The following is a 26,260-nucleotide window of genomic DNA, read 5'->3' as shown; positions in this document are numbered from 1 at the left end:
TAGTTTATTGCCTAAATAAAATAGGTGACAAAAATAAATTTTTACCTTATATTTGCTATTATTTGCTAAATGAATTAGGCAACATTAGCATTTTGAGTAAATATATATATTATAGAACTTTATTTAAAGGGGAAGTAAAGCCACCCTGGCAAATGTTAGTTTTTGTACCAGTACAACCCCATCATGCTCAGAACTACAGAGCTTCCCAGCAGTGTTACCCTCACATTTAGCTGCATCCCTTCTGTCCCCAGCACCCATCTTGCTGATCAGGGAGCAGCCTATACACACTGGCACCTAAACTGGGATCTTGGGCTACTGGGCATGTTCTTAGGTGAGAGAAATAATGGGAATGGATCTGTTATAAAGTGTGTGCCATACAAGTGGCAGGGAATCTCTTCTCTGAAGGGCACAGCCATTAGTACAAGGCAAATGTACAGTGAGAGTCACCTGATGGCAGACTGACAGGTGTAGGAGGAGTTAAAGTCAAATTCAGAAAAATGTATGGAAATTGTCATTTAAAATGCATTGCAAAAGACAAAATCTGGAAACTGTTCTGTTTAAAATACAAATTCACAGAAGTGGAGGTTAGTGAATATGGTGGGAAATCTGACTCCACTTTTATTTTGTCGCAATATCAGCACTTTTGTGAATCCCCTCCCCATTATGTCTGTATATAACCTGCCAAACTACTAGTTGATCCAGAGAAAGGCAAAAGCCTCTACAATTTCATACCTCCCAACATTTTGTAAATAAAAAGAGGGACGAAAAATGTTACCATGCGTAGAGTACCAAATGTTTTGACCACGCCCATTTTTGTGGCCACACCCCTAATCACCACATTCATTTTACAAAATTTGGCAGGTTATGAAAGTTTGAACATATTTCTGTGGGGTTTTTTTTCCAGTTTTTCCAGTTTTGTTAATGAAGGTGAATTGCCCTTTAAGCTGTGAGTCAGTTTCCCCAAGAGACCTGTTATCTTATATTGTTACAATTACTTATCTGAAATTGTTACAAAAGTTTCCAAGTGCACCTGGTGGCTGTTCTGGGCTCTCTGCCAAAAGCCAATTAAGTTAGAAACATTGTTTCTTTTTCTGGCTGTTCAGTGCAGAGAAAAAGGTGACTTTCCAGTACAAATGAGGGACAGCAGGTTGAGCTGTCAAAAGAGGGACTGTCCCTCTAAAACAGGACAGTTGGGAGGTATGCAATTTGCCTCAGAGGGGAGAAAATTCCTTCCTGACTCCAAGATGCAATGAGACCAGTCCCTGGATCAACTTGTACTATGAGCTATGTTTAAAGAGGAACTAATGTTAAGATTGGATATAAACTAATTTCACTGAAATAAGAAACATTCTAAATACAATCAAATGTAAAATTCTGTACCGTTTATGAAATAATAAAGTTTATGTTTCACTGTCCCTCTCTCAGCATCGGTTTCTTTCCCTTTGTTTCTTCATGCAGCAGTTGGGTGTCAGCTTTTTGTAACCTCTATTTTGGCTCAATAACTGCCTTCCAGGACTAGTACCAGTAGATACTGGTAGGATTGCCACCTGGCCGGTAAAAATAATGCTTGATGCCAATGTTATTAACTAAATGGCAAGCATATAGAAAGGCCGGTTTTTTCTTCTTGAAAAGGTGGCAGTCCTAGACACTGGTTACACTGGACTCTCTCACCCAGGGCCTTCATAAAGTGGAAGAGGAAGGTGAGGGTGTTGTGCAGCGACACCTCTCTTGCTGCTATACATAAAAATAAAGACAGAGGGCACCAGAGTATTTATTGAACATGCATAGGGTTTACACACAGCACAGCAGAGACCAGTGGTACAGGCAACATCACATGCAGAGCATAACACAGGCTGACACTCCACATAATGCCCACTTAATGGCAAGGCACTCCCTTTGTACAATTGAGTACCTACCCTCAGCCAGCATAAGCTTTCCGCTTAAGTAAACTACTGGGTGTTCCTCACCAGTTACCATTTGGGAGAGGACTGCCCCCAAACCCACATCTGAGGCATCAGTTTGTACAATGAACTCTTTCTGAAAATCTGGTTCACTGGTTATCTACAGAGGGAATTTTTAAGCTCTATGAAAGCTTTTTCAGCCTCAGCTCACCATTACTGAGCTCTTCCCTTTAGTACGATCCGTAAGGGGAGCTGCAATAGAAGCAAAGTTAGGCACAAACCTACAATAGTAGCCTACTATCCCCAGGAAGGCTCTGGCTTGTTTCTTCATGACAGGTTGGGGCCATTTTTGTATTTCCTCCACTTTATTTATTTGAGGTGTACAGCACCTTTTCAAATTACATAGCCTAAATAGTTGGCTTCTTCCATACCTAAAGGACCCTTTTTAGGGTTTGCAGTAAGCCCCGCCTCACGTATGGAGTCTAACACCGCCTGTACTTTTGGTAAGTGAGACTCCCAATAAGGGCTGAAGATAACCACCTTATCCAAATATGCCAAGGCATAGGGATTATGTGTCTTAAAAACATGGCTACACTTTGAAAAGTAGCTGGGGCCTGTGTAAGCCAAAACGCAGTACATTGTATTGGAAAAGACCCTCAGTAGTAGAAAAGGCTGTCTTTTTCTTAGCCACTTCCGTTAGTGGTACCTGCCATTACCCTTTTGTGAGATCTAGAGTTGAGCGGTACCTAGCATGGCCTAGCCCTTCTATGAGTTCATCTAACCTAGACATGGGGTAGGCATAAAATTTTGAGACTTCCTTCAGTTTATGGAAGTAATTACAAAACAGGTTTTGGGTTTAAAACAATTGGGCTAGACCAATCACTGTCGGACTCCTCAATTACTCCTAGATCCAACATTTTTCTTACCTCATCAGACACTGCCTGTCTCCATGCCTCAGGGACTCTGTATGGCTTAACCTTTATAATTACCTGAGGGGCAGTAAAAACACCATGCTCAATTAGAGGCATCCTTCCAGGAAGATCAGAAAAGACAGAAATAGAAAATAATCATTTTACTTCTTGTTTCTGTGACACCAAAAGCATTTTGGCTATTTTTACTTCTGGTATCAGACTGGTCTTGTGGCACCAGTTCTGATACCAGCAGTGTCGCACTGGCCCGGAGGGACACCGGGAAAAAACCCGGTGGGCCCCGACCCTCGTGGGCCCCAGCCGGGCCAGACCCCCTCTACATATAAAAATTTTGGAGAAAAAAATGTTTTCGCAGATGCACATCGCCACAAGCGCATGCACACGAGAAGCGCCGCTCGCGCATGCGCACGAGAAGCGCCACTCGCGCATGCGCATGGCGGCGTTTGAGTGGCCGAACTCGGTGCGGCGCAGTAGGGGGGCGGGGGGCCCTGGACCAGCATTCCCGGTGGGCCCTGGGCCCCCCCAGTCTGACCCTGGATACCAGGACCTCCCGAGGCCTCCATTCACATGATAAAGTTGCATGGGTTTTCTCTTATCAAGTCGCCGTACCTTATAATTCACTTCACCAATCTTTTCAATAATTTCATAAGGCCCTTGCCACTTAGCCAGGAACTTACTTTTAACTGTGGGGATAAGTAACAAGATGTTATCACAAGGATTAAAGGTCCTTTCTGTTACAGACCTATTGTAAATCCTGCTGTGGACCTCCTGGGCTTGGGCCATGTGTTCCTTTATAATAGGCACAATACACAGCTGCAATCCACTTCTGCATTTGAGCGGTATATTCTACCACCGTTTTATAGGAGGTAGTCTCCTGTTCCCAAGTTTCCACATCTATCACACCCCTGGGGTGTTTCCCATACAGTAACTCAAATGATTTTGGTTACTTTGGACATAAAGGATGTGCCTTGGTCTGTCAAGATTTCTTTAGGTATTTCCACCCTGGAAGACAAATGGACCAGCTCTTTGGCTATACATTTTGCTGAACTGTTCCTTAAAGGGACCAATTCAGGATATTAGGTTGCATAATCTAATTTTCCTAAATCCTCCAGGCAGCACAGATACTAATGGGTTAAGTCCCTCACCATCCCTGTAGCACAGGAAAAAAACACAATCATGAATAATTAATTAATTACTAGTTGATCCAGAGAAAGGCAAAAGCCTCTCCAATTTCAGGCCTCCCAACATTTTGTAAATAAAAAGAGGGACGAAAAATGTTACCATGCGTAGCGTAGCAATTTTTTGACCACGCCCATTTTTGTGGCCACACCCCCTAATCAAGATCATTTCATAAGTCAAGATCAGTGCCAGTCATTCAAGAGCTGTTAGTGAGTCTGAATAAGAGACTGAATCTACTTCAACCACTAAAAATAAAGATATGTATTTATTTAATGTGGAAAAGATGCCTAGACTACTGAAAGAAGTCAGGAAAATGGTTTGCCCAAAATCCGTGACAACTGAGTCTGGGAATAGATTGTCTTTACCTTTCTTTTCTGAAAAGAAACAAATTTATTTTCCAATACATGATTCTTTGAAACAGATTTTTTCTGATGAATGGAAAAATCCGGGAAAAAAGCCGGAAATGAATAAAAGATTCAAACATATGTTTCCCTTTGAGTCATCAGAGGTAGCGGAGTGGGAAGAGCCCCCTAAAGTTGACACGGCAGTTGCCAGATTATCTAAACGCACTACGATTCCAGTTGAAGAGAGTGCATTAAAAGATCCTATGGATAAAAGAGCGGAATGTGCCCTAAGAAGGTCTTATTTAGCTGGGGCCAATGTGTGTAAACCGTCATTGGCGGCCATTTCTGTTTCCAGAACATTAAAATGCTGGTTAAATGATTTAGAAGAGGATATTGATACAGAACCTTCCAAAGATGATCTCCTGGATATGCTTTACCCGATAAAGCTAGCTACAGATTATTTATGTGATGTGGCGGTGGAGTCTTTTAAGTTGGGAGCAAGAACCATGTCTCTATCTACATCAGGTAGAAGAGCTCTATGGCTAAAGGCTTGGACGGGTGATCTAGCTTCAAAGAATAAGCTTATCTCAATGCCCTTTGAACCTGGAAAACTATTTGGTTCTTCTTTGGACAAATTGCTAGAAAGCCTAGTAACAGGAAAAGGGAAGACACTTCCACAAGACAGGCCTAAGGCTCAAAAGAAACAGTTTTTTCGCTCCTCTACAAGAAGATTCTCTCCACAGTCTTCTAGAGGCAGGAGACCTTTCAGAGACGGAGAAAATAGAGACAAGTTCCGGAACAGAGTCTTTAAGTCCAAGTTTCCAGCAAAGGAATTTAGTCAGAAGAAAGACTCCAGTCAGATTAAATCACCTAATTTCTGACGCCAGAAATCAAGAGGAAGTTGGGGGGAGACTGACTTTATTTCTCCCCATCTGGCAACAAACAACTTCCAACGCATGGGTGTTAAATATAATAAAAGATGGTTATCGAATAGCATTTCAGGAAAAACCTTTGCACAAATTCTGCATAACAAAAAGACAAGACCAAATAAAACAAGAAGCTATTCTAGTAAAGAAAGTGTTGGGACCAGTTCCTCAAGAGGAAATAAAGATGGGTGTCTACTCAACAGTTTTCTTGGTTCCCAAACAAAATGGCCCTTTCAGATTAGTGGTGGATCTGAAGTTTCTCAACCAGTTTGTAAGGAAAGAAAAGTTCCGAATGGAAACGATCAAATCCGCAATAAATATCCTACAACAAGGAGATCTGCTAGTTACGATAGATCTAAAGGACACGTACCTTCATATACCCATTCATCCTCTCAGCAGGAAGTATCTACGCGTGGCAGTTTGGGAAAAAGGCAAGATTCATCATTTCCAATTCAGAGCCTTACCATTTGGGATAACTTCAACTCCGAGAATATTTACCAAGGTGTGGTTCTAGCAGCAGCACTGAGGGAGCAAGGTGTCTTTGTGGTTCCAAATTTAGACGATTGGCTGCTAAAAGCCGAGAGTCTGGAGCAGATGAATCACCACTTGAAGAAAGCATTGAATATTCTGGAGTTGCATGGGTGGATAATCAATTTAGAAAAATCGATGCTGCAGCCTTCCACTTCAATAACATTTCTGGGACTATAGTTAGATAAGTTACAGATGAGAACCTTTCTTCCTCCAGAGAAGATAACAACAATAATGTCATTAGTGAAGGAGTTTCTGCAATATCGAAAAATGCCAATTCGTTGGCGTCATTAGATTGTTAGGTCTGATGACTGCGTCTATAGAAGCAGTACCTTGGGTAAGAGTTCATATGAGGAAGTTGCAGAAGGAAATTCTGTGGAGTTGGGACAAGTCGATACAATCTCTAGATCATTTCATGAGACTGTCAGTATCCCTGAAGAAATCTCTGAAATGGTGGATAAATCCAGACAACTTGAGAATTGGAATGCCCTTTCATCTTCCGAAATATCAATTAATAACAACGGATGCATCCGCATTAGGTTGGGGTGCTCACCTTGGAAGCAAGGTAGTCCAAGGGAAGTGGTCATCCTGGGAAAGGAGTCAATCTTCAAATTTCAGAGAGCTCAGGGCAGTTCGCCTGGCGTTGAAGAGTTTCAAGAGTGGTCTGAAGAACCAGGAAGTGATGGTCCAATCAGACAACACGACAACAGTATCTTACATAAATCACCAAGGGGGAACGAGAGCTCCTTTACTAATGAGGGAATGCCAGAAGTTGATGTTCTGGGCGGAAGAGAATTTGAAGTTGATCAAAGCAGTTTACATAAAGGGGTCCGAGAACTGTCTTGCAGATCATCTCAGCAGTGAGATCATAGACCAAAAAGAATGGGAACTGAATCAGCAAGTGTTTCTGGATATTGTCAAGAGGTGGGGAATGCCTCAGATAGACCTGATGGCGACCAAGCACAATAAGAAGGTGGGCAAATTTTGTTCCTTGTCAAGACTGGAGAACCCAAACTTCCTGGATGCAATGTCTTTTCCATGGAATTTCAAGAAAGCCTACATTTTTCAACCTCTGGCCATGATACAGAGAGTAGTGAAGAAGATCAAGCACAAACAGGCATCAATCATTTTGATAGCACCCTTTTGGCCAAGGAGAGTTTGGTTCACGGACCTGATGGTTCTATCCAAGGGGACGTATTGGATACTGCCACAGAGGAGAGATCTGTTAGTACAAGGCCAAATGTGTCATCCAAATCCATCCAGATGGAAACTGGCAGCATGGAATTTGACAAGGACTTGTTAATTAATCAAGGCCTCTCTCAGGAAGTTGTACAAACACTGCTACATTCTCGTAAACAGTCCACTTCTAAAGTTTACAATAAAGTTTGGAAGATCTTCAGTTCTTGGTGTGTCCAGAGAGATTTTCAGTCTATGACTTGTCCGGTGGCAGGGATCTTACAATTTCTGCAGGACGGATTTGACAAAGGGTTGAAGCCGGCTACTTTAAAGGTCCATTTAGCAGCCATCTCAGCTATTACTTCTAGAGTTTTAACTTCAGATCCTTTGATCAAGCGTTTTATTAAAGGAATGATGAGGTTCAGGCCATCAGTAAAAATTCCTGTGGCAGCATGGGATCTCAATTTGGTATTGTCAGCATTATGCAAACATCCTTTTGAGCCCTTGGATTCTATTAGTCAAAAGCTTTTGGCATGGAAGACAGCGTTTCTAGTTGCAATAACATCTGCCAGAAGGGTAGGAGAGTTGCAAGCACTGGCAGCTAATCCACCATATACTTTATTCTTTCCAGAAAAAGTGGTGCTCAGAACTCTACCTTTTTTTTTTGACCAAAAGTTCCTTCTACGCAAAATATTAATGCTCAAATTATACTTCCATCCTTTTTTCCGGTGCCTTCCACTGTGGAGGAAGAAGAGCTTAATAAGCTAGATGTAAGAAGATGTCTGTCTATTTATATCGAGAGAACAAAAAGCTTCAGAGACTCGGAACATCTTTTTATTTCCTTTATGGGGAGGTCGAAAGGAAACAAGGTTGCAAAATCCACTATTGCAGCCTGGGTGAAGAATACGATTTCTTTGGCCTATACTTCTTTAGGAAAAGATGCTCCTGATCAATTAAGAGCTCATTCAACAAGAGCAGTTGCTACGTCTTGGGCAGAAAAGTCAGCCTTGAGTTTGGAAGAAATCTGTAAAGCAGCCACATGGAGCAGCATTTCTACATTTACAAGATTCTACCGCCTTGACTTAGCAGCCTTGAATGATGCAGCCTTTGGCAGCCGGGTCCTGGAGGCAGTTCTTCAAGATCCTTTAACCCACCCTGGTTATACTAGCTTGCTAGATCCCATTAGTATCTGTGCTGCCTGGAGGACTAAGGAAAAGAAAAAATTTATACTTACCGAAATTTTCTTTTTCTTTAGTCCGGAAGGCAGCACATTATAAAACTATAAGCATTCTATAGTGTTTTGGCTTGTTTTTTTCATTGGCTTGTATATAACACTGGGGAAGGAGGTACTGAGGTGGGTAATTGTAGGCTGATTAATTATTCATGATTGTGTTTTTTTCCTGTGCTACAGGGATGGTGAGGGACTTAACCCATTAGTATCTGTGCTGCCTTCCGGACTAAAGAAAAAGAAAATTTCGGTAAGTATAAATTTTTTCTTTGTACAGGGTCAGACTGGGGGGGCCCGGGGCCCACCGGGACTGCTGACCAGGGCACCCCTCCGGCCCCCCCGTCCCCCTCCTGTGAGGCGCTGTGCATGAAAACGCCTTTGGCGTGCATATGCAAACGACGCCCCCTCTACACTACGATGTGCGTCGCTGAAAATATATAGGTTTTTTTTTTAAAAAAAAAAAGAGCATTGGGAGAGGGGGGTCTGGCCTGGCGGGGGCCCATGAGGGTCAGAGCCAACCGGATTTCTTTTTCCCAGTGTCCCATTGGGCCAGTCTGACACTGGATTTGTAATAAGTGTAATGCACTTAGACCACCAGGCCGAATACTCTCAGCTGCATGGGATTTGTTGTTGGTGCTACAGGTTCTCACAGCAGAGCCATTTGAGACTCTAAAGGACATAGCTGACATGCTACTTACCTTAAAAACAATCTCAGTATCTACCATCAGCAGATGGATAGTAAATTACATATGTATGGTTTATCAAAATAAGGGAAAACAATTCCCTAAGGGGGTGAAGGCACATTCCATGAGAGCCTTGAGTACTTCATGGGCATTGCAGGCAGAGGTTCCTGTGGATCAAATTTGCAAGGCAGCATCATGGAGTTCAGCAAAGACATTCTTAAGGCACTATCATGTAGAAGTACAACCCAGATCTCAGGAGGAATTTGGGACTAAAGTATTGATGGCGGCCAGGCCTGGCAAATGCCAGAGGGGCTGCTATAAGATCCCATAGAAAGTCAGTATTTAGTGGGCTGGTGGGGGATGTTTGGGCCTCTATGTGGGCTGATTGGGCTTCTGTGTACCTGAAATGCCAGGGCCTATTTTAATTCTCAGTCCGGGCCTGACATTGGCGGCATTGCCTAAGGAATGATTATAATAATAAATCTTTTTTGTGTGGCAAAATTGAGTTCAGTTGGTTTTTCAGATGGCCTTCTGATTGTTTGGTATGGCCTCATAGGTGTGTAGGCTGCCATAGTGACCAGGGAAAATGTAACTACAATACTGTGGGCACTGAGTGGCGTGTTCCCCCCTTGGCACAGATAAGGGAAAATTTAGCTACAATACTTACCAAAATTTTCCTTTCCTAGTTACTATGGGCAGCCTTCACACTGTTTCCCTCCTAAAACGTTTAGGCTCAGGCACAAAGACATAGCCTACAGGGAGGAGGTGTATTATATATAGGTAGGTGGATTATCATTTGTGGATTCTGTTCTATCACCGGTAAGAGGGCGGGGAAATCTCATAGGTGTGAAGGCTGCCCATAGTAACCAGGAAAGGAAAATTTTGGTAAGTATTGTAGCTAAATTTTCCCTTATCTGTGCCAAGGGGGGAACACGCCACACAGTGCCCACAGCTAATGTTAGTCTTGCCAACTCTCTTTATTACCCAGGGATGTGTTGCTCTTGTGCTGTTTGAGTGGAAATATTGTGGGCAGAGTAAGTGGAGTTCCTGGCTCCGACCCACTGTGCCTCTGGTGCTGCTGGACTGAAAGTCTGACATTTATGTTGATTTCTAGAATTTTAGGGACTCAGACAGGTTTCAGAGCATTCCGGCAGCAGCAAGAGGGAGACAGGAGCAGGGAGCCCCGCCCCAGGAGGAGGGACAGGGAAATGCAAGTGAAAGTGTTACATTGTATCAGTGAGAAGTACAGTGCTCAGGGGCCACAGTGCTGTGTGACCGGGGGAATGGGCAGGAGCTGGAAAGAGCGCCAGGCAGAGCACTGGGGGGGGCCCGCTGTCCTAATTAAATAAACTACCCGGGGGCAGCAGGAAACTGAACTGCAGGGCAATGTCTGTGTGTGACAGGTAAGTCTCTCTCACACCCACACATGTACACACAATGTCACACACACATGTACACATAATGTTACATACATACATATAATTATACACACAATGTCTCTCACACACACATATGAACATACGTCACACACACATAGTCTCCTCCCAACTCTTTTTCATTGCCTCTGTCTCCTCCCATCTTTATGTTATTGCCCCTGTCTCCTCCTTCTCTTTTATTTCCTCTGTCTCCTCCCATCAATCTGTTATTGTCTCTGTCTCCTCCCACTTTTCTTTTATTGCCCCTGTCTCCTCCCACCTCTCTTTAATTGCTTCTGTCTCTTCCCACCTCTCCTCTGTCTTTGACCATCCCTGTGGTATTGCCTCTGTCTCTTTCCCTTTTTCTTTTATAGCCCTTCCTCCTCTCATCTGTTATTGCCCCTGTGCCTCTGCTCACCTTTCTATTTTTTGAGTTTTCCACTTTCTTATTAAGTGCCCTGTTTTTTGCAATCTGAAAAAATGGTTGGGGGGGACCAGCCTTTGGGGAGGCAGTCCCAGACTGGCAATCTGTGGGTTCAAATGCCAGAGAGGCTGCTGTAAGATGCCATAGAAAGTGACTATTAACTAGGCTGGTGGGGGCTGTTTGGGCCTCTGTGTAGTAGGAATGGCAGGGTCTATTTTGAATCCCAGTCCAGTTCTGGGGAGGGGTGGTTTAATGTCAGCCATTTTGCACCACATGGAGCAGATTTGGACAAAAGCTGCTTGTTGCGAGCTGAATAACACCCCGTGGGGGCAGGGACAGGTGGGTGCCATGGAAGTGAGTGGTATGGGTGGGGGGCAGGATTGGTAAGCATTTGGCCACAGGTGACATTAGGCTTTATGTAAGAGGTGGTTCAGTTACCTTTTAGCTCTCATTACCCAGTGTGACATTGTGCTGAGGTTTTGGGGGACTCATCTCTACCGCCCCTCCCCCTAGTTATTCTTGTTCCAGCAGTTGTGTGTCTTGTACACCACTTTCCCTCACTTTATGGACTGGGGGTGGGGTGCCTGAGCAAATATTGAATGTGATTGGGGGGGCTTCAGCCCAAACCCACTGCTCTAATAATGTAAGTCATGTGCTTGTGGCTGAGCCTCACTCCCTGGGGATCCCCCGCCGGCCCCAACGGAACCGAAACTGAGTCATTTCCTCCCTTGTTTCCTAATTGGAGCAGGAATTTGGGCTGGGGGGTACCAATAAAGGGACAAGGGGAATCCCACTAGGAAGCACCTCTGCCAGAGACACTTCCTACTTGTGGGACAGGTAACCCCCTCATTTGGGCTGTAAGTCAGGGATTGTTCTTTGCAGAACTGAGATCGGCAGGGAGACATTAACTAAACTGAGATTAATTGCCCCTCTAGCAACCCCTACAGCTAACTAAGGGGGAGCTAGAGAGCCCCAGCCCATGCAGCCCTGAAGCCAGATATTGGCTTCCATGTTTCTGTCAGTACAAGGCTTATTAAAGCTGACTGCTGATTGGTTGCTCTGATATCCCTTTGTGCACACTCCTGTACTGACTCCTGCTAGCTCTCCTCCCAGTTTTACTGGTGTTAGTGCCCCATAATGTATCTGCCCCCATCCTAGTCTCTGGGCCCTGGTGGGACACTAGGGGGCAAATTTACTTACCTGCGAAAATTTGCCAGCGCTGGCTTCGCCCACATCGCAACACTTCGCCAGGCGTAAATTCGCCTGGACAATGCTAATTCACGAAGATCCGAAGTTGCGCACAGGGTATCAAAGGCTTGCGAAGTTGCGCTAGCAAAAATATGATCAGCAGATGTGCTAGCGTTGGCTAATTTGCATACGGTGTGCAGTTAAAGTACAATGGCCATATATGCTGCAGCAAATACATTACACTACACAAGGCCAGGGAACCTTAATAAAATTATATAGAGGTAGTATATTGCCCTACACATGTGCCCACAGTTTAGTTTAGGTGCCATATGTTAGGAAATGTAGGGGGGAAGCAGGTTACCCCAAAAAGGAATTTCAATCTTTTTCAGTCACCCTGTAAAAAGGAAAAGACGCTAGCGTTTTTTTGGGGGCTTAGAAAAAATTTCAACTTTTTTTTGAGGAACTCATATCTACTCTATTGCACTTCGTCTGGTCTGAGGTGGCGATGGCAAGTCTGGAGCAAGAGGTTCAGTAAAATCCGCATCTTAGTGAATTAGCATAGTTACGTCCATTAGCCTGTGCGAAAATGCGTCTGGTGTTAGAGTGCGAAGTAGCGATAGAGTCTATATATAGATATGAATTTACACCAGTGCCCCAAGTGGCAAAATGACGTATTGCTGGTAAATTTTCGCCAGCGTTAGCCACTTCGCCCTTTAGTACATTTGCCCCTAGGATGGGGACACGTAGAAAAACTGAGGGGTTTCTGTACAGTCACAGGAGGCTGGGGAGAGGGCCTCCTGGGGAAACTGGGGGAGTTAAGAGCTCTGCACTGAGCAGTAAGTACCCCCTGAGCTCCAACATGCCGCACTCAGAATGCACAGGGTTCCTTCCCCCATAACTTTGCCGGAGGCTGCACACAAGAACAATTCCAGATATTTAGGCAGCCACAGGGGTGCAGGAATCACAGGCTCACACATTCCACTTGGTTTACTATTTTCTCAACAAACTGGTCTTTTGAGTGTCAGGTTAATTGTGTGCAGCCCTAGTGCTCATCTCTTATTCACTAACTCACATGGGGCCCCATTCACAGTAACATTAGCGGCTGCAACTGGTGCAAGAGAGAAAACTTGGGGGCCACTAAAGTGATCAAGGGCCTCACTCCCACTCACACGCTCACTCATATACCCTTAAGCACACTCTATCCTAGTGTCTCACTCCCTTATACTCCTCCCCAGGAAAGGTTCCGTCTATGACATCAGCGTGTGCTCCAGCAGAGCTTGCAATCTAATTGGCCCAGCACACAGTTGTATGATGAGCCAGTTACCCTTTGGGATTCTGTAGCCTTTCCAGATATGGGGCCAGTCTGTTTTCCCCCCCAGTGATTGGTAGATGGAAAGTTTCTGGGAGTTTTATATTTCATTCCTCCAATCACAGACATATTTCTCTTTGGATTTGTTTATTGTTTGTGTTATGTGGCCTTATGTCAGTTGGTGGGAGTCTTGAGAGCAGCCTCTACTGTATGGCAAACAGTAGGGGAAATCTGACCAGCTCGGCCCGACAAGCAGAGTTTGAGGTGCTCCTGTGGACCTGGAGAGGGTACTTCACTAATATTTCTGTTGGGCTAGAGTCCCATTTGGGTTGGTCTGGGTAAGTGACAGGACCCCACACTTCGCTACCATAGAGGAGGATTGGCGTGATGACACAGTCGAAGATTCTAAGCCAGACTCTCACTGGTGGTTTAAGGTGGAACAGATGTCTTCTGATGGCATAGAAGGTCCTGCACGCCTTGTATTTTAGGACAGCTATTGTTGGTTTAAAGCTTCCTGATTGACTGATTTCAAGGCCAAGGTAGGAATAGCTGTCAGTGCCACTCAGTGTACAGTTGTTTTGTATGAGGGAGGGATTTTTGCTTTGTTTGCTCTTCTTCTGGAACACCATGACCTTTGTTCTGTTAATGGGTAGTGCCCATGTTGTGCTGTACTTCTCCAGCACTGTCAGGTTTGCTTGCAGGCCACTCTCTATTGGTGACAGAAGAAGGAGATCATCAGTATACAGCAGGAACTTCACCTCGGTGTCATGTAGTTTCAGTCCTGGTGCTGAGGAGGAATCTAAGGCTGCTGGCAGTTCATTAATGTAGATGTTAAATAAAGTTGGACTGGGGCTGCAGCCCTGTCTGACTCCACGTTCCTGCCGGAACCACTCGCTTCTCTTTCCGTTAATCTTCACGCTGCATTGGTTCTCAGTATATGAGCTCTTAATGACATCATATGTCTTCCCTCCCATCCCACTCTCCAGATGTCTCAGAAATAGACCTAGATGCCACACTGAGTCAAAAGCCTTTTTAAAATCTAGAGGCAAATATTTTTTCATGTTTTGTATTATGGACATGGTTCCTTATGAGGCTGTGCAGAATGTAGATGTGATCAGTGGTGCGATATCTCTGTATCTTGTTATCTCTCTGTATCTCTCTGTTTCTCCCTGTATCTCTGTCTCTCTTTATGTATCTCTCAGTATCTCTGAATCTCTCTGTATTTCTCTGGGGATTAGATTCACTTAACCAGGGGAGGTTCCTGTCTGACCATGGGAAAGAGAGCAGCCCAGGAGCAGAAAATACAGAGAGTCAGGTGATTGTCAAGGGCAGGACTGCTGCTTTTTAAAGAAGGGAAATCAGGGCACTATTATTGTGAATATTAAAGGTTAGTCCCTAGTGCCAGTCTTTACTTAAAGAGATACTATCTCCAGAAAATAACAATTTTTTTATAACCATCATAACATTATCTTTGAATGCTATTTATAATTTTGCCATAAAAGTATTTGCCTGATGCTTTTACATTACCTTTCTGCTATGTCCCTGTATGAGGGAGCTGCCATATTTGTGCAGCAGGAGTCTGTTAGCATTAGAAACTCTAACTGACTGAGATGGGACAGCCAGGTTGGCAAAACAGTCAAGTTTAGGAACTTCAAGTAATAATTACTTACAAAAGCAGAACTATCAGCAAAAAAACAATCAATGTGATCTATATGTAACTTTTAATGTAGATTCATATTTTGAAAAGAAAATTTTCAGTGTCAGTATCACTTTAACATTAAATTTCCTGACATTGGGACAGATTAAATTCAGTGGGAAAAAGGTTTATCATATGAAAACTCATGAATAAGGTTCAATCTGAGATGCATTGAATCTCGTCCATGAGTTTCCATGTGATAAACCATGAGATCACTTTTTCCTTTGTTCTTTAATCATTAAGGGCTTTAGAACACGGACAGTTGTGGGGAGATTTAGTCGTCTTGCGACTAATCGCCCCTTCTTCGGGGTGACAATCTCCCCGAACTTCCTTCCCCCTGCCTTCTGCCTGCTGAAATAAAAAATCGCCTGTGGCAATGCACTCGCAGCAATTCAATTTCCGAAGTCGCCTTGAAGAAGAGACGATTAGTTGCCAGGCGACTAAATCTCCCCGAATCTGCCCGTGTGGTAAAGCCCTTACTCACATTCTCGTCCTCTCTTTCTGTCTCCTCACAGGTTGCTCCTTGGTCTCCTGTGGAACCTCATATCTGGTAAAGTACAATGCGAGTTTCACTCACTGGGCCACTTTCTCATGATCTCACTCACTTATTGTCCCACACCTTCAGTCATACTCACCTTCCCACTCTCTGTGTCCCTCTCTCATTTACTGTTTCCCTCACTCACTGGTTTCTCTCATAGTATTTAAGTGATTCTAATCTGTATAAGGTACTATATACAGTATATGCCCCCTTTATGTTTAAGAGAAGTGTTTGGCTTTGAGGCTGATGGGCGGTGGTGGCTATGGAATACTATACAAATTAGCTCTTTGGTACCAAAGAAAACAAAGTCCTGGATAAGAACTCAGCCCCCCACTGTATCTACCTGTGGCTTTATCCGACATGGTGGGTTTCCCTCACAGGTTGGGCGAATGGTACATCCCTTTTTGGACGACTAGGGACCAAGATGGAGATGCCCTGCAGGTACCAGCCTCTCCAGGCCCCTTTGCACCAACTTTACGTGTACTGGCAGATTAAGGTTTCAGAGGAAGACTTAACGGTTGCTGCAGTAGTTGAAGGGCAGGTGGATGAGAAATTCCAACATTGGGCATACAAGGGTCGTGCGTGGTTGGATCCCATGAAGCTTAAAGAAGGAGACTTCACCTTGTACCTCTCCAATCTGACTGAGAAGGACCAGGGGACATATTTGTGTATTGTTATGTTTAAGAAACTGCCCATGATGACACTTATGCAGAACAGCACGGTGAAACTCAAGGTTCAGGGTAAGCTCTAAATCCAGGGAATTGACCCTCCTACTAAATCATTACTATATCCATTGGGATTCCAACCTCACCAGTAACAAGCATTACCCACTACCCACACACTAACCAACCAGCCAGGCCCACAAGCATCTTTATTCACCAAACACCAAGTTAGCTGGTTTCCACATTTACCACTTCTAATGATCTCAGTCCAGATCATCCTGCATGATCAGTGGTGGGATTGAACATTGTAAGTAAATCCATCTCTATTTTGCTGTGGGACCTTAACGACTGACTGCAACTGAACTTGTACATCTAGTGGCATCTGCAGAGCAGAGAGGAGCTCCTGGTGTCCTTCAAGACAGATGCCTCTATCTAGATAAAGTAACACCCCCTGTTGTCCCAGAGACCCCCAATAAGAAGGTTCTGCCCCTATTTTTAACCTGAGTCTTTTCCTTTCAGCCGAGTTCAGCATCCCAACTGTCTCCATCAACATGATGCCTGGGCTGGAGGTCACGCTCATCTGTAATTCATACGGAGGGTTACCGAAGCCAAGGGTCTGGTGGCTGAACTCAGTGGATGGATCCCTGCTTGGTTCTGGTCACTTGAATATCACTGTAAATGTTACCCAGTCCCTCAACATCACCTGCATCGTGGAGAACCCACAGGGAAATGTCACCTCACTGCCATGTAAGTCAATACACATTGGGTTTGGTGGGTCATAGTTGTTTCACATACTAGAAAACATTACTAGACAAATAAAGTTTTATTTCAAACTATGAAGCTACAGCAATAAAACACCAAACCCCCGTAAAGAGTTGATGGAGAAAGGTCTCCCTCCCTTTGGAGGCCAACGCTGCACTCAGAACAGTATTGCATGTTAAAGATTAAAGGGTTATATGGACCAACAGAATATTGGCATATAAAGTGTATATGGAGTAGTTACACTCACATTCCCTGAGTCTCATAGATTCTCTGTTTCCAGACTTCCTAGAAATCCCACCTCATAATGAGCATTATGCTGAGCGGCAGAGTCACGTTTCGGAAACTGTGATTGGTACAATATTACCTTTAATTGTATTGGCCCTGTTGGCTGTTGGACTGTGTCTAGCAAGGAAACCTCAGTGCGTTTGGCAAGTGGAACCAAAGGATAATAAGGAGGGCACCGAATTACCATTACAAGGAAGGAACCCTGAGGTGAGATGGGACATGAACCTGGATGGGCAAGTAAAGCAATAGAGGGATGAAGAGAAACTCATGGTGGGTCAACAAGATCACCTCACTGATTCAACTCAGTGTCACTAGGACAATTTTTTCCTTATTCTATTTAAATAATGAAAATAAAAACTAACCTAACTGTGCAAAAAAATGTACATCTCAACCAAGGAACCAGCTGTTTAGAACGGAAGTGTCCTTTTATTCTAATGTCCCATTTAAGGTTATTCCCCTTCCCACCCCCTTCACAACTATTGCCCAGAAGATGTTCCATAATCAAACTGGGTTAGGCAATCTTTGGGTGGTAGGAGTAATAATACTACTTTAAGTCTAAGCTTTAAATCTTTTATGTCGCTCTCCCGCACAACTTTAGATTGTAAGCTCTTTATTTCAGCCTCATAACATCAAGCTGCAGTATGTTTCTGTATATAATTTCCAGATTTGGTTGGGCAGTTCTCTCTCCAATCACACTCTTTTTCTGTCTGTAGGAGACATAGAACTTTGGGACAAATGAAATGTGACTCCTGTGGAAGAATTTGCTGTGGTGGTTCCTGTCCCCCATACATCCCAGGCTCCTTTTGGAGGTGACGTTCTGTTGTTGGTGGGAAGGTACAGTAGAAGCTCAGAATGATCACGTGGCCTCAAGATTAGACCTGAAACCTGTGTTGCACCAGTTGCCAAATAGTTCTTCTTCTGTCTGATTTGTTTGTCGGAGGCTATGAGGGGCACCGCAGAGGAATGACACAAGATTCGTTTCTGTTTAAAATGTGAACTCAAGGGGGCGGACTGCTGCAGTCCAGTAACCCATAGCAACCATACAACTATCAGTTTTGAGTGATGTATTGCCGTTAGAATGATCAAAGCATATTGATATGTAAGGACCATGTTGTACTAGTACCCCAAAAATGCAATTTTTTCTGCATCTCACTGAGATCTTTATCGGTATTTAGTGTGTGGTGGGGCATGTACCAGACTGTATCCACTCTTCCAACCCCTACAGCCAAGATGCCTCACATGGAATGGAGAAGATTGATAATTAAATTAGCCTACCGGCTTTAGTATAACTTATATGAATGTTTCTTTCTCTTGCTGCGGGTTTAGCTGCTGCTAAGTAGCAGCCATGCGGTTAAGGGATACAGTCATCGCAAAACATCTGAAATCTGACATATTGTCAGTTTCCCAGATGCCCCCAGTAATGTGACTTGTGCTCTGATGAACTTCAGTTACTCTTTACTGCTGTACTGCAAGTGAAAAATACACTTGTTTGTTTAGGAATAAAATATATGAGAGTAAACAGTGTAATGTAGAAATAAAAACGACCCCATAGTAAGTAATTATGCACAATTATACTAACTGTACTGGGGTCCCTAGCTGACAGTATGGAATAGCTAAGCCCTAATTAAAACTCCCTGTGCCCATAGAGTAACACTTAGCATGAGTGTAGTAAAGGCAGGGGATCAGTAGCATGAGGAACAAATAAGCTCTCCCTTTAACTACACTATGCCCCTCACCTCCTAATTAATATATTGTTACAGTGTATTGGGAGTCAGTGGGATAAAATTTAATCCCCCCCCCTTCAGATATAACCCTCTAATTTAAAGGAAATCTTTCACCCCAAAATTAATATTTAAGCAACAGATAGTTTATATCCCATTAAGTGCCTTATTAAAGAATTTTACCAAACTGGTACATATATTTAAGTAAATATTGCCCTTTTACATCTCTTGCCGTGAACCACCATTTTGTGAGGGTCTGTGTGCTGTCTCAGAGATCACCTGACCAGAAATACTACAACTCTAAAGCTGGCCACAGACGCAAAGATCCGATCGTACGAATCAATGTACGATCGGACTTTCCCATCTCCCGACCTGCCACTAACCATTCAGATCAAAGTCTTACCATTCCGACCAAATAAAGTACAGATCAGCCGATGTTCTGCCCATGACAACAATCGTACGATATCTATGTCCAACCAAAGCTAGTGACAGTCTTCCTCTGAAAATCGTACGATCGGCAATACACGCAGAGATATTATCGGCAGCCGACAGAAATTTTCTAACCTGTCCGATCGACCAAACGACCGATCTCCGCCGGACAAAAAATGTCGGGACTCTCCACACACGTTCCGAAAATCGTACGAATCCCCGATTCGTACAATGAGAACTTTACGTCTATGGCCAGCTTAACTGTAACTGAATGCTAATGACAAGCACCCCAGTCCCCCCAGTCTGTAGGACATTGTGAGAGTGAGAGAAATCTTGTCTTTAATTGGCTCATGTGACCTAACATGTATGGTTTGTTTGGTTTGTTTGCGTAGACCAGATTCAGGTTGGCCCTTCTTTTTTAAAATTACAATTTTCTATTTATGATTACCCAATGGCACATATTACTAGAGAAATACATTGTTATGAAAATTGATTATTTACATGAAGCAGGGTTTTACACATGAGATGTTTAATGCATTATCTTTTTATAGAGACCTACATTGTTCGGGGGTATAGTTTGCCTTTAAGGAATGCTAATGACAAGCACATTAGGAGTGAGTAGAAGAACAAGCTGCCCCCAGTTCCCCCAGTCTATAGGACATTGTGAGAGTGAGAGGGGGGCAGTATGCTCTACAGTCGCTCACATCCCTTTTCATTTGGGTTTCTTCCTATTCCAGTTTCAGTTCTGCTAAAGTAAGTGTGGGGGTGGCCTCTGGCGGAGAAAAGGGAATACTGGGGACTCTCCCACCCAGCGACTGCTGGATATGTGCCCAAAGGGCAAGGAATGGGGCAGAGGAGAGCTTCTGCTTGGGGGGGGTGGGGGGGGCTAGAGATTTGGGAAGGGGGGGAGATGATATTGGGGTGCAGGAAGTGAGAATTGGGATGATGAGGAGCTGGAAGTGAGAGAGGGGTGGAGCTGATATAAGGGTGTGGCATGAGAATAAGGGGTGGAGCTGACATAAAGGTGCGGCTTATTTCAGGGAATTGGTGGAAGCAGAAAAGCCGGGAAGAATGAAGTGGAAGTGTGTTTGTTGCAGTTGTACCAGAAGAAAATGGTGCAACCCCCACATCCCCAACACACACCCCCACTCCCAGCATTGGGACACAGGATACTACTATACCCAGACACCCACAGACCCATTGCAGAGGATATGTCCACCTCCTTAGCGCAGAGATGGATTTAGCGGTTCCAGCAAACGGCCATTTTCCTCCAAGCTCCTCCTCCTGCCCCACTGTTACCTCTACTCTGGCAATGACCGAAGTGGCCAGTACAGGGGGTGAAACAGCACAGACTGAAATAGGAAGTGGGAAGGAGTGAGGAACAGAGGGGGTTACAGGGAGCTCATTCACTAGTGCACTGGGAAATAATAACTCACCCAATCGGCTTCTTGGCTTTGCTGAATTCCACGAGAACAGGATCCACGTCCCGCTCAACTTTACATGATTCACCATTGTCTGCAAAGGAAGAACTGTGAGCTGGGGACAAACAAACAGACACATGTCAGTCAAACACTTCAATCACATGATTCCTACCAATTTCCCACTCATCCAAACAAGGGCACAAAAGCAGCCCCCAAATGGAGCAAAAATCAGCCTTGCCTTTTATCACACTAATAGACATCAGACCCTTCCTTGTACCTGTACCACTGATTCAGGAAGAGAATCCTACAGCTTTACTTCCCTGTAACACCCCTTTCCCTCCTTAACATTGAACCTCATTTTCTCTAATCTGATTCGCTTAATCCTGTCTGCTGGGAGGAGCTACTGGTGAATAAAGCATCTGTCCCTTCCTTGTACCTTTCTGATGTATCTGCCTGTACCCCTAATTCAGGGAGAGACTCCCAACAAATCCAAAGCTCTCCCTGTAACACACATGTCCTGCACTTAAGGATGCCAATTCACAGACCAGTCTGTTATGCTCTAAAACCAAATGGGCAGCGAATTTACCAGGGGCCACACATGGAATGGCCACCTTTCTACTATTCCACATTTGCACACTTTTCAGGAACAATTGGGGGTGTAAAGGGGCGGCTCCAAAGTTTGCCCAGAGCAAAAGTCATGGGCAGCAAAGGCACAATGCACAGGCCCTGGGACAAGAGAAAGAGCTGGAAGCACAAGAGGAAGGAGTAGAGAGAGCCTTAAGGTGGCCATACACGGATAGATCCGGATAGATCATGGGCAGCTTTTATCGGCCCGTGTATGGCCACCTTTAGGGGCAGTTAATGAAGAGCAGAACTACAGCCCTATACAAAACAAATCTTTATGGGATGAGTAAAAGTAATATTGCATATTAGGATAGTGAGAAGGGCCCAGTTTGTGAGGGCCACTGGTAGAAAAAAACACATGCCCCCTGACAGTTAATTTACAGCTCAGGAAATGGAGCAAAAGTGAAAGTGACAGGAGGGTTATGGCTGTATTTAACCCATGTGGTTTCAACATCAGTGATGGACCTGTCACATATTGCCAATGGGTGCCCCCTAGTGTAACACTGCACATTCTCACATCCCAAATGTCCCCCATGCATTGCTAATAACCCAGATACCAGATAGAGTGCAGCAGCCTTGGCCCCAGGTAACAAGGTCCCTCACTGCACATATATGACTCTGTTGTGTTTCTTCACATTCAGCTGCAATGGAGCAGTGATTTGCCCTGAGAGAGACATGCCGATTCCATCAATATGTTCCAAGAATATGAAGCCTGGCATTAGGAGGGGACTCGAGACAGCACTTTACTGCTCCTCAGGGGCTGTGGTGTCCCATTTTTTACTATACACAATGTGGCCATTGCTAAACTAATCCCCAGTCTCGCTGCTCCTGAAACCCTCCATTTTGGTTCTAAATGTTCCTCCTGATCTCTTGCTTTTAGGGATGCACTCAGGGGTATAGGCTAAGGGCCACACAGAGGCCTCTGCAGACCAACAGTTGCAGGTAAGGCAGAGAGGTAGAAGTAGTACAGTAGGTCAAAATGGCGTAACTGATGTGTCCTACGGCTGCAGGAGGTACAAGATGAAATGATCCCCTGGGCCCCTGAGGCAACACCTGGACTCCTGGGAAGGCTGCCCTTTGCTGTGGTTAACCACGTGTATCTGCATCATATCTGGCACAAACAACGTCACCTCGGCTCCAGCTTGGCTGAAGTGAACCAGAATCCTACAATATACAGGGAAAAACCACCTGGCCTGGTCCCCTATACTGAGTGCGGAAACAGAGATTTGCTTACCTGGTAAAACTCTTTTGCATCGGCCCGTACTGTGGGGTTAAGTTCTCCTTTCTGGAGGCAGGACAAACATTAATGAATTCTTAAGTTCCTCCTCTTCCTGTGTCTCCTTCTACCCTCAGTTGTTTGTAATGTCTTTGAATGGAGACACACAGAATACAGAGAACTAACTCCCTATCTATAAAGCACAGCAGCACCGGGCAGTGGCGTAACTACCGGGGGAGCAGGGGGTGCAACTGGGCCAGGGCCCGCACCCCCGCAGGGCCCCCTCGGCAGCCCCCTGGAGTCAGCTGCAGCCGCAAAGAAAATGCGCACAGATGAGGGGGGGCTGCATGGCCCGCACCAGGGCCCGCCCCCACCTAGTTCAGTTACTGGCACCCACACCCAAGAGTGGGATGCTGCAGTGACAGTATGGGCCTATGCCAGGGCCGGGCCGCACCGCTTAGGCGCCCAAGGCAAGCTGGCGTACGATTCGCCGGCGTACGATGCGCCGGCGTAGCCCGAGTGTGCATGCGCAAGGCGGCGCTTGTGTGCACATGTGCAAGAAAGATGTGGTTTTTCGCCTTCTTGCACTCCTGCGCATGCATGAATTGCAGCGAACGTGTGCATGCGCGAATTAGTGCGAGCGTGCATTTGCGCGCATGCGCAGGAGTGCAAGTGGATGGAAAAAACACAGAGAGTCAGGCACCGGTCTTGGGGTAGGCGACAGAGGAGGTACCTGCCTGGGGCCCCCCCAGCTTTGCGCCCTAGGCACGTGCCTACTCTGCCTACCCCTAGTTCCGGCCCCGGCCTATGCCTATGCACCTGATTTATCAGGTAAGCAAATCTCCTTTTATGCGTAATGCCCTACCTGTCAATGCAGGACATATGGGGATGTCCCAAAGCCGTGCAAAAAGGGTAGAGAAAAACTATAATGACCGGAAGGTTTGAAAAACAAAAACTGAAATTAACTACCAGGAAGATGACTATGTGCTACTGCTGCTTGTAGCACCTTCCTGCCCAACTCTGATTGGCTTGAATGAAAAACTTATAGAACATAGAGAAAGTATGTGGGGATGCCCCAGTGGCTGCTTGGCAATTTGCTTCTAGAGAAGCCTCTTGATGGGAGGCCCATGATGTACTGACCTCTCTTGTGGAATGAGGCTTCATTTGAATGGGAGGGGGCATTCCCGCTCTGGTGTAGGCTTCGAGGATTGAGGCCACTATCCATCTGGCTATGGACCTTTTCGTGGTGGCAAATACCACTTTGTTGCCCCCAAAGAGTATGAATAAGGCCTCTGTCTGTCTAATGGATTTAGTTTGTTTCACATAAGTCTTTATGGCTCTGACCTTGTCTAGAGCTAAGGCGTTGTCCTCTTGAAGACCAAGGTCCTGAGAGTGAAGGACCAGGATTACTATATCCTAATTAAGATGGAAACCTGAAACCATCTTGGGCAGGAAGGAAGGGTTGGTATATAGTGATGGGCGAATAAATTCGCCTGGCACGAATTCGTGGCGAACTTCCGCATTTCGCCACCGGCTAATATATTTGCAAATGTATTCTAAGTAAACTCAGGGATTCTGCTCAGCAGGGACAAACACATGGATCAGTTACAGGGTCATTGACCCCCCCAACCACACACACACAGCTGCTTCCTAAATACATAAGGGGAAACATGAAAATTTACACTTCAATAATAGAAAAACAGTCACACATTGAATAAGAAAGTCATTGGGAAAAGTCTTTATTTCTGGGGAAGTGAAACCAACTGAACTGAAACAAGTGTTGAAAGGTCAACTAAGTATGTTATAGAATGGCCAATTCAAAGCAACTTTTCAATTGGTCTTCACTGTTTATTTTTTTATAGTTTTTTAATTATTTGTCTTCTTCTTCTGACTCTTTTCAGCTTTGACATGGGGTTCACTGACACCATCTAAAAACAAATGCTCTGTAAGGCTACACATTCATTGTTATTGCTACTTTTCGTTATTCATGTTTCTATTCAGACCTCCCCTAGTCATATTCCAGTCTCTTATTTAAATCAGTGCATGGTTTCTAGGATAATTTGGACCCTAGCAACAAGATTGCTGAAATTGCAAACTGGAGAGCTGCTGAATAAAAAGTTAAGTAACTCAAAAACCACAAATAATAAAAAATGAAAATCAAATGCAAATTGTCTCAGAATATCACTCTTTACATCATACGAACAGTTATCTCAAAAAAGAAATACGTCTGCTCGGGACAAGCTGTGCTGTCTCTTTAAGAGGAAACGCTTAGGAATTGATGTGATGAGAACAGAGCCCAAAGGGGTGAATTCAGAGATAAGAGATATTAGTAAAGGGCCTTAGGGGGTTGTGCTGTAAAAGGAGGGCTCTATTCTCTAATGTTAAGCGTAATCATGCCCAGTCACAAGCAGAATGATACTGCCTAGAGTTACACATTCTGTTGTCTCCAAATACCCCCCAGCATACCTTCCAACTGTGTCATTTTCTGCAGGATTTTGGCAGCTCACCTGCAGTCGCACATTTTTATTATAAAGTCCGAGTTTCTCTTTTATCTCCTGCACTGATGCCAGAAAAGGATAACGTTTCTGCACCTTAATTAAATAAGAGGCTTTTTGGTAGAGAGGCCAGAATACTCAGCACCTGCACTGAGCTAGAATTAAAACAATTTAAGATAAGCAAAGATAAAATTGTAACTATTTAAGATAAGCAGGTCTCTTGTGGGAACTGAGACTCAGATTAAAGGGCAATTTTACCTTCAGTAGCAAAACTGTCATAACACATAAAACATGACTCCCAGAAATGAGTTAGTAATTAGTTGGTGCAGCCATAAAATGGGCGTAGTCAAAATATCATTGTGCTCCATGCAGTTGTTTTTATCCCTTTGTATTAATCAGAGAGATCTCTGCTACCTACCTGCTTACAGTTTGGTTCTTTTATCCACTCTAGGTTTGGAATGCTGGGAGTCGCTGTGCCACTGTGTGCTTTAGAGTATCACTTTATAGTGGAGGTTGCTGGGAGCTGCCACCTTCTCTAGCGCACGCGCGCTAAAGAAAATGCATAGGCCGCACTCACTTCCTGTAGGACCTGTTTCTATAGGCACTTCTTATTTGTGACTCTTTTATATGGCACTGGCTTGAGTGCAGTCATCTAACTGTCCAGCTCTACAGAGGAGTATTTGCCCTGCACAGTGTCTATACCTGCTGCACTCCATGTGTCCCGACGGTAATAATGAAGAACCCTTATTATCAAAATATCTTAGGGTTTTGTCAAGCTGTAGCAGTGACCCACCCAACCCACCCACCCACACACACACACACACTGGGGCCAGAAGGTTTCATTACACTAGTGGACAGAAATGTTCCAACAAAATGTACATATAGCTATAAAAAAATGTATCTGTATTTTAATGTTATTTCGGTATTTTGCCACAAGATGGTGCTATAGAAAATAGTATAAAGATGTATGTACGTGTGTAACATTATCTTGATAAAAGGCCATTGTTCGGCTTGAATCGTTGTATCTGTCCGGATTTTGAAGCCAAAAAGTAACAAATAAAGGCTTTTTAATTGAATTCGCACATGGTGATGTCTGCTACATTTTGTTTAGATATTTCAAGTCGGTTGGATTGGACACCGAATGACGTGCACCAGATTATTTACAAGAATTTGAAACACTT

General features: G+C 44.4%; 2 protein-coding genes across 5 annotated transcripts; one reads left to right on the top strand and one right to left on the bottom strand.

The window, feature by feature from the left end:
• The first annotated feature begins 10,115 nt into the window (after positions 1–10,115).
• LOC108709302 (ICOS ligand) lies at positions 10,116–18,466 on the top strand. Of its 4 annotated transcripts, none has more exons than XM_041583536.1 (6): positions 10,116–10,297; positions 15,442–15,476; positions 15,845–16,204; positions 16,646–16,873; positions 17,169–17,443; positions 17,887–18,466. In XM_041583536.1, exons 1-5 carry the CDS (start codon positions 10,281–10,283, stop codon positions 17,420–17,422), a joined length of 894 nt encoding a protein of 297 aa, XP_041439470.1. In that variant the 5' UTR covers positions 10,116–10,280; the 3' UTR covers positions 17,423–17,443; positions 17,887–18,466. The 4 variants fall into 4 exon arrangements, with proteins under 4 accessions (XP_041439470.1, XP_018104509.1, XP_041439472.1 ...); XM_018249020.2 differs by having other exon boundaries at positions 10,118–10,297; positions 17,169–17,380; XM_041583538.1 differs by lacking the exon at positions 10,116–10,297 and adding an exon at positions 14,510–14,545.
• A 997-nt stretch (positions 18,467–19,463) lies between these two features.
• Positions 19,464–21,076, bottom strand: LOC121400432. Its single transcript, XM_041583535.1, has 2 exons — positions 20,760–21,076; positions 19,464–20,675 (listed from the first exon to the last, which is right to left on the bottom strand). The coding sequence occupies exons 1-2, from the start codon at positions 20,881–20,883 to the stop codon at positions 20,014–20,016; spliced, it is 786 nt and encodes a 261-aa protein (XP_041439469.1). The 5' UTR covers positions 20,884–21,076; the 3' UTR covers positions 19,464–20,013.
• Positions 21,077–26,260: the final 5,184 nt, after the last annotated feature.

Source organism: Xenopus laevis, chromosome 2S (genome assembly GCF_017654675.1).
Source record: "Xenopus laevis strain J_2021 chromosome 2S, Xenopus_laevis_v10.1, whole genome shotgun sequence".
Lineage (NCBI taxonomy): Eukaryota > Metazoa > Chordata > Amphibia > Anura > Pipidae > Xenopus > Xenopus laevis.
This window is presented reverse-complemented; position numbering and strand designations above follow the sequence as displayed.

Bases quoted from the DNA above. Each gene is read 5' to 3' on its own strand.
- LOC108709302 (XM_041583536.1), top strand. The intron at 16,205-16,645 runs GTAAGCTCTAAA...TTTTCCTTTCAG, and splicing joins GGTGAAACTCAAGGTTCAGG to CCGAGTTCAGCATCCCAACT. The intron at 16,874-17,168 runs GTAAGTCAATAC...CTCTGTTTCCAG, and splicing joins AAATGTCACCTCACTGCCAT to ACTTCCTAGAAATCCCACCT.
- LOC121400432 (XM_041583535.1), bottom strand. From the start codon at position 20,883: ATGTGTCTGTTTGTTTGTCCCCAGCTCACAGTTCTTCCTTTGCAGACA. The intron at 20,676-20,759 runs GTGAGTTATTAT...TTCCTATTTCAG, and splicing joins AAAGCCAAGAAGCCGATTGG to TCTGTGCTGTTTCACCCCCT.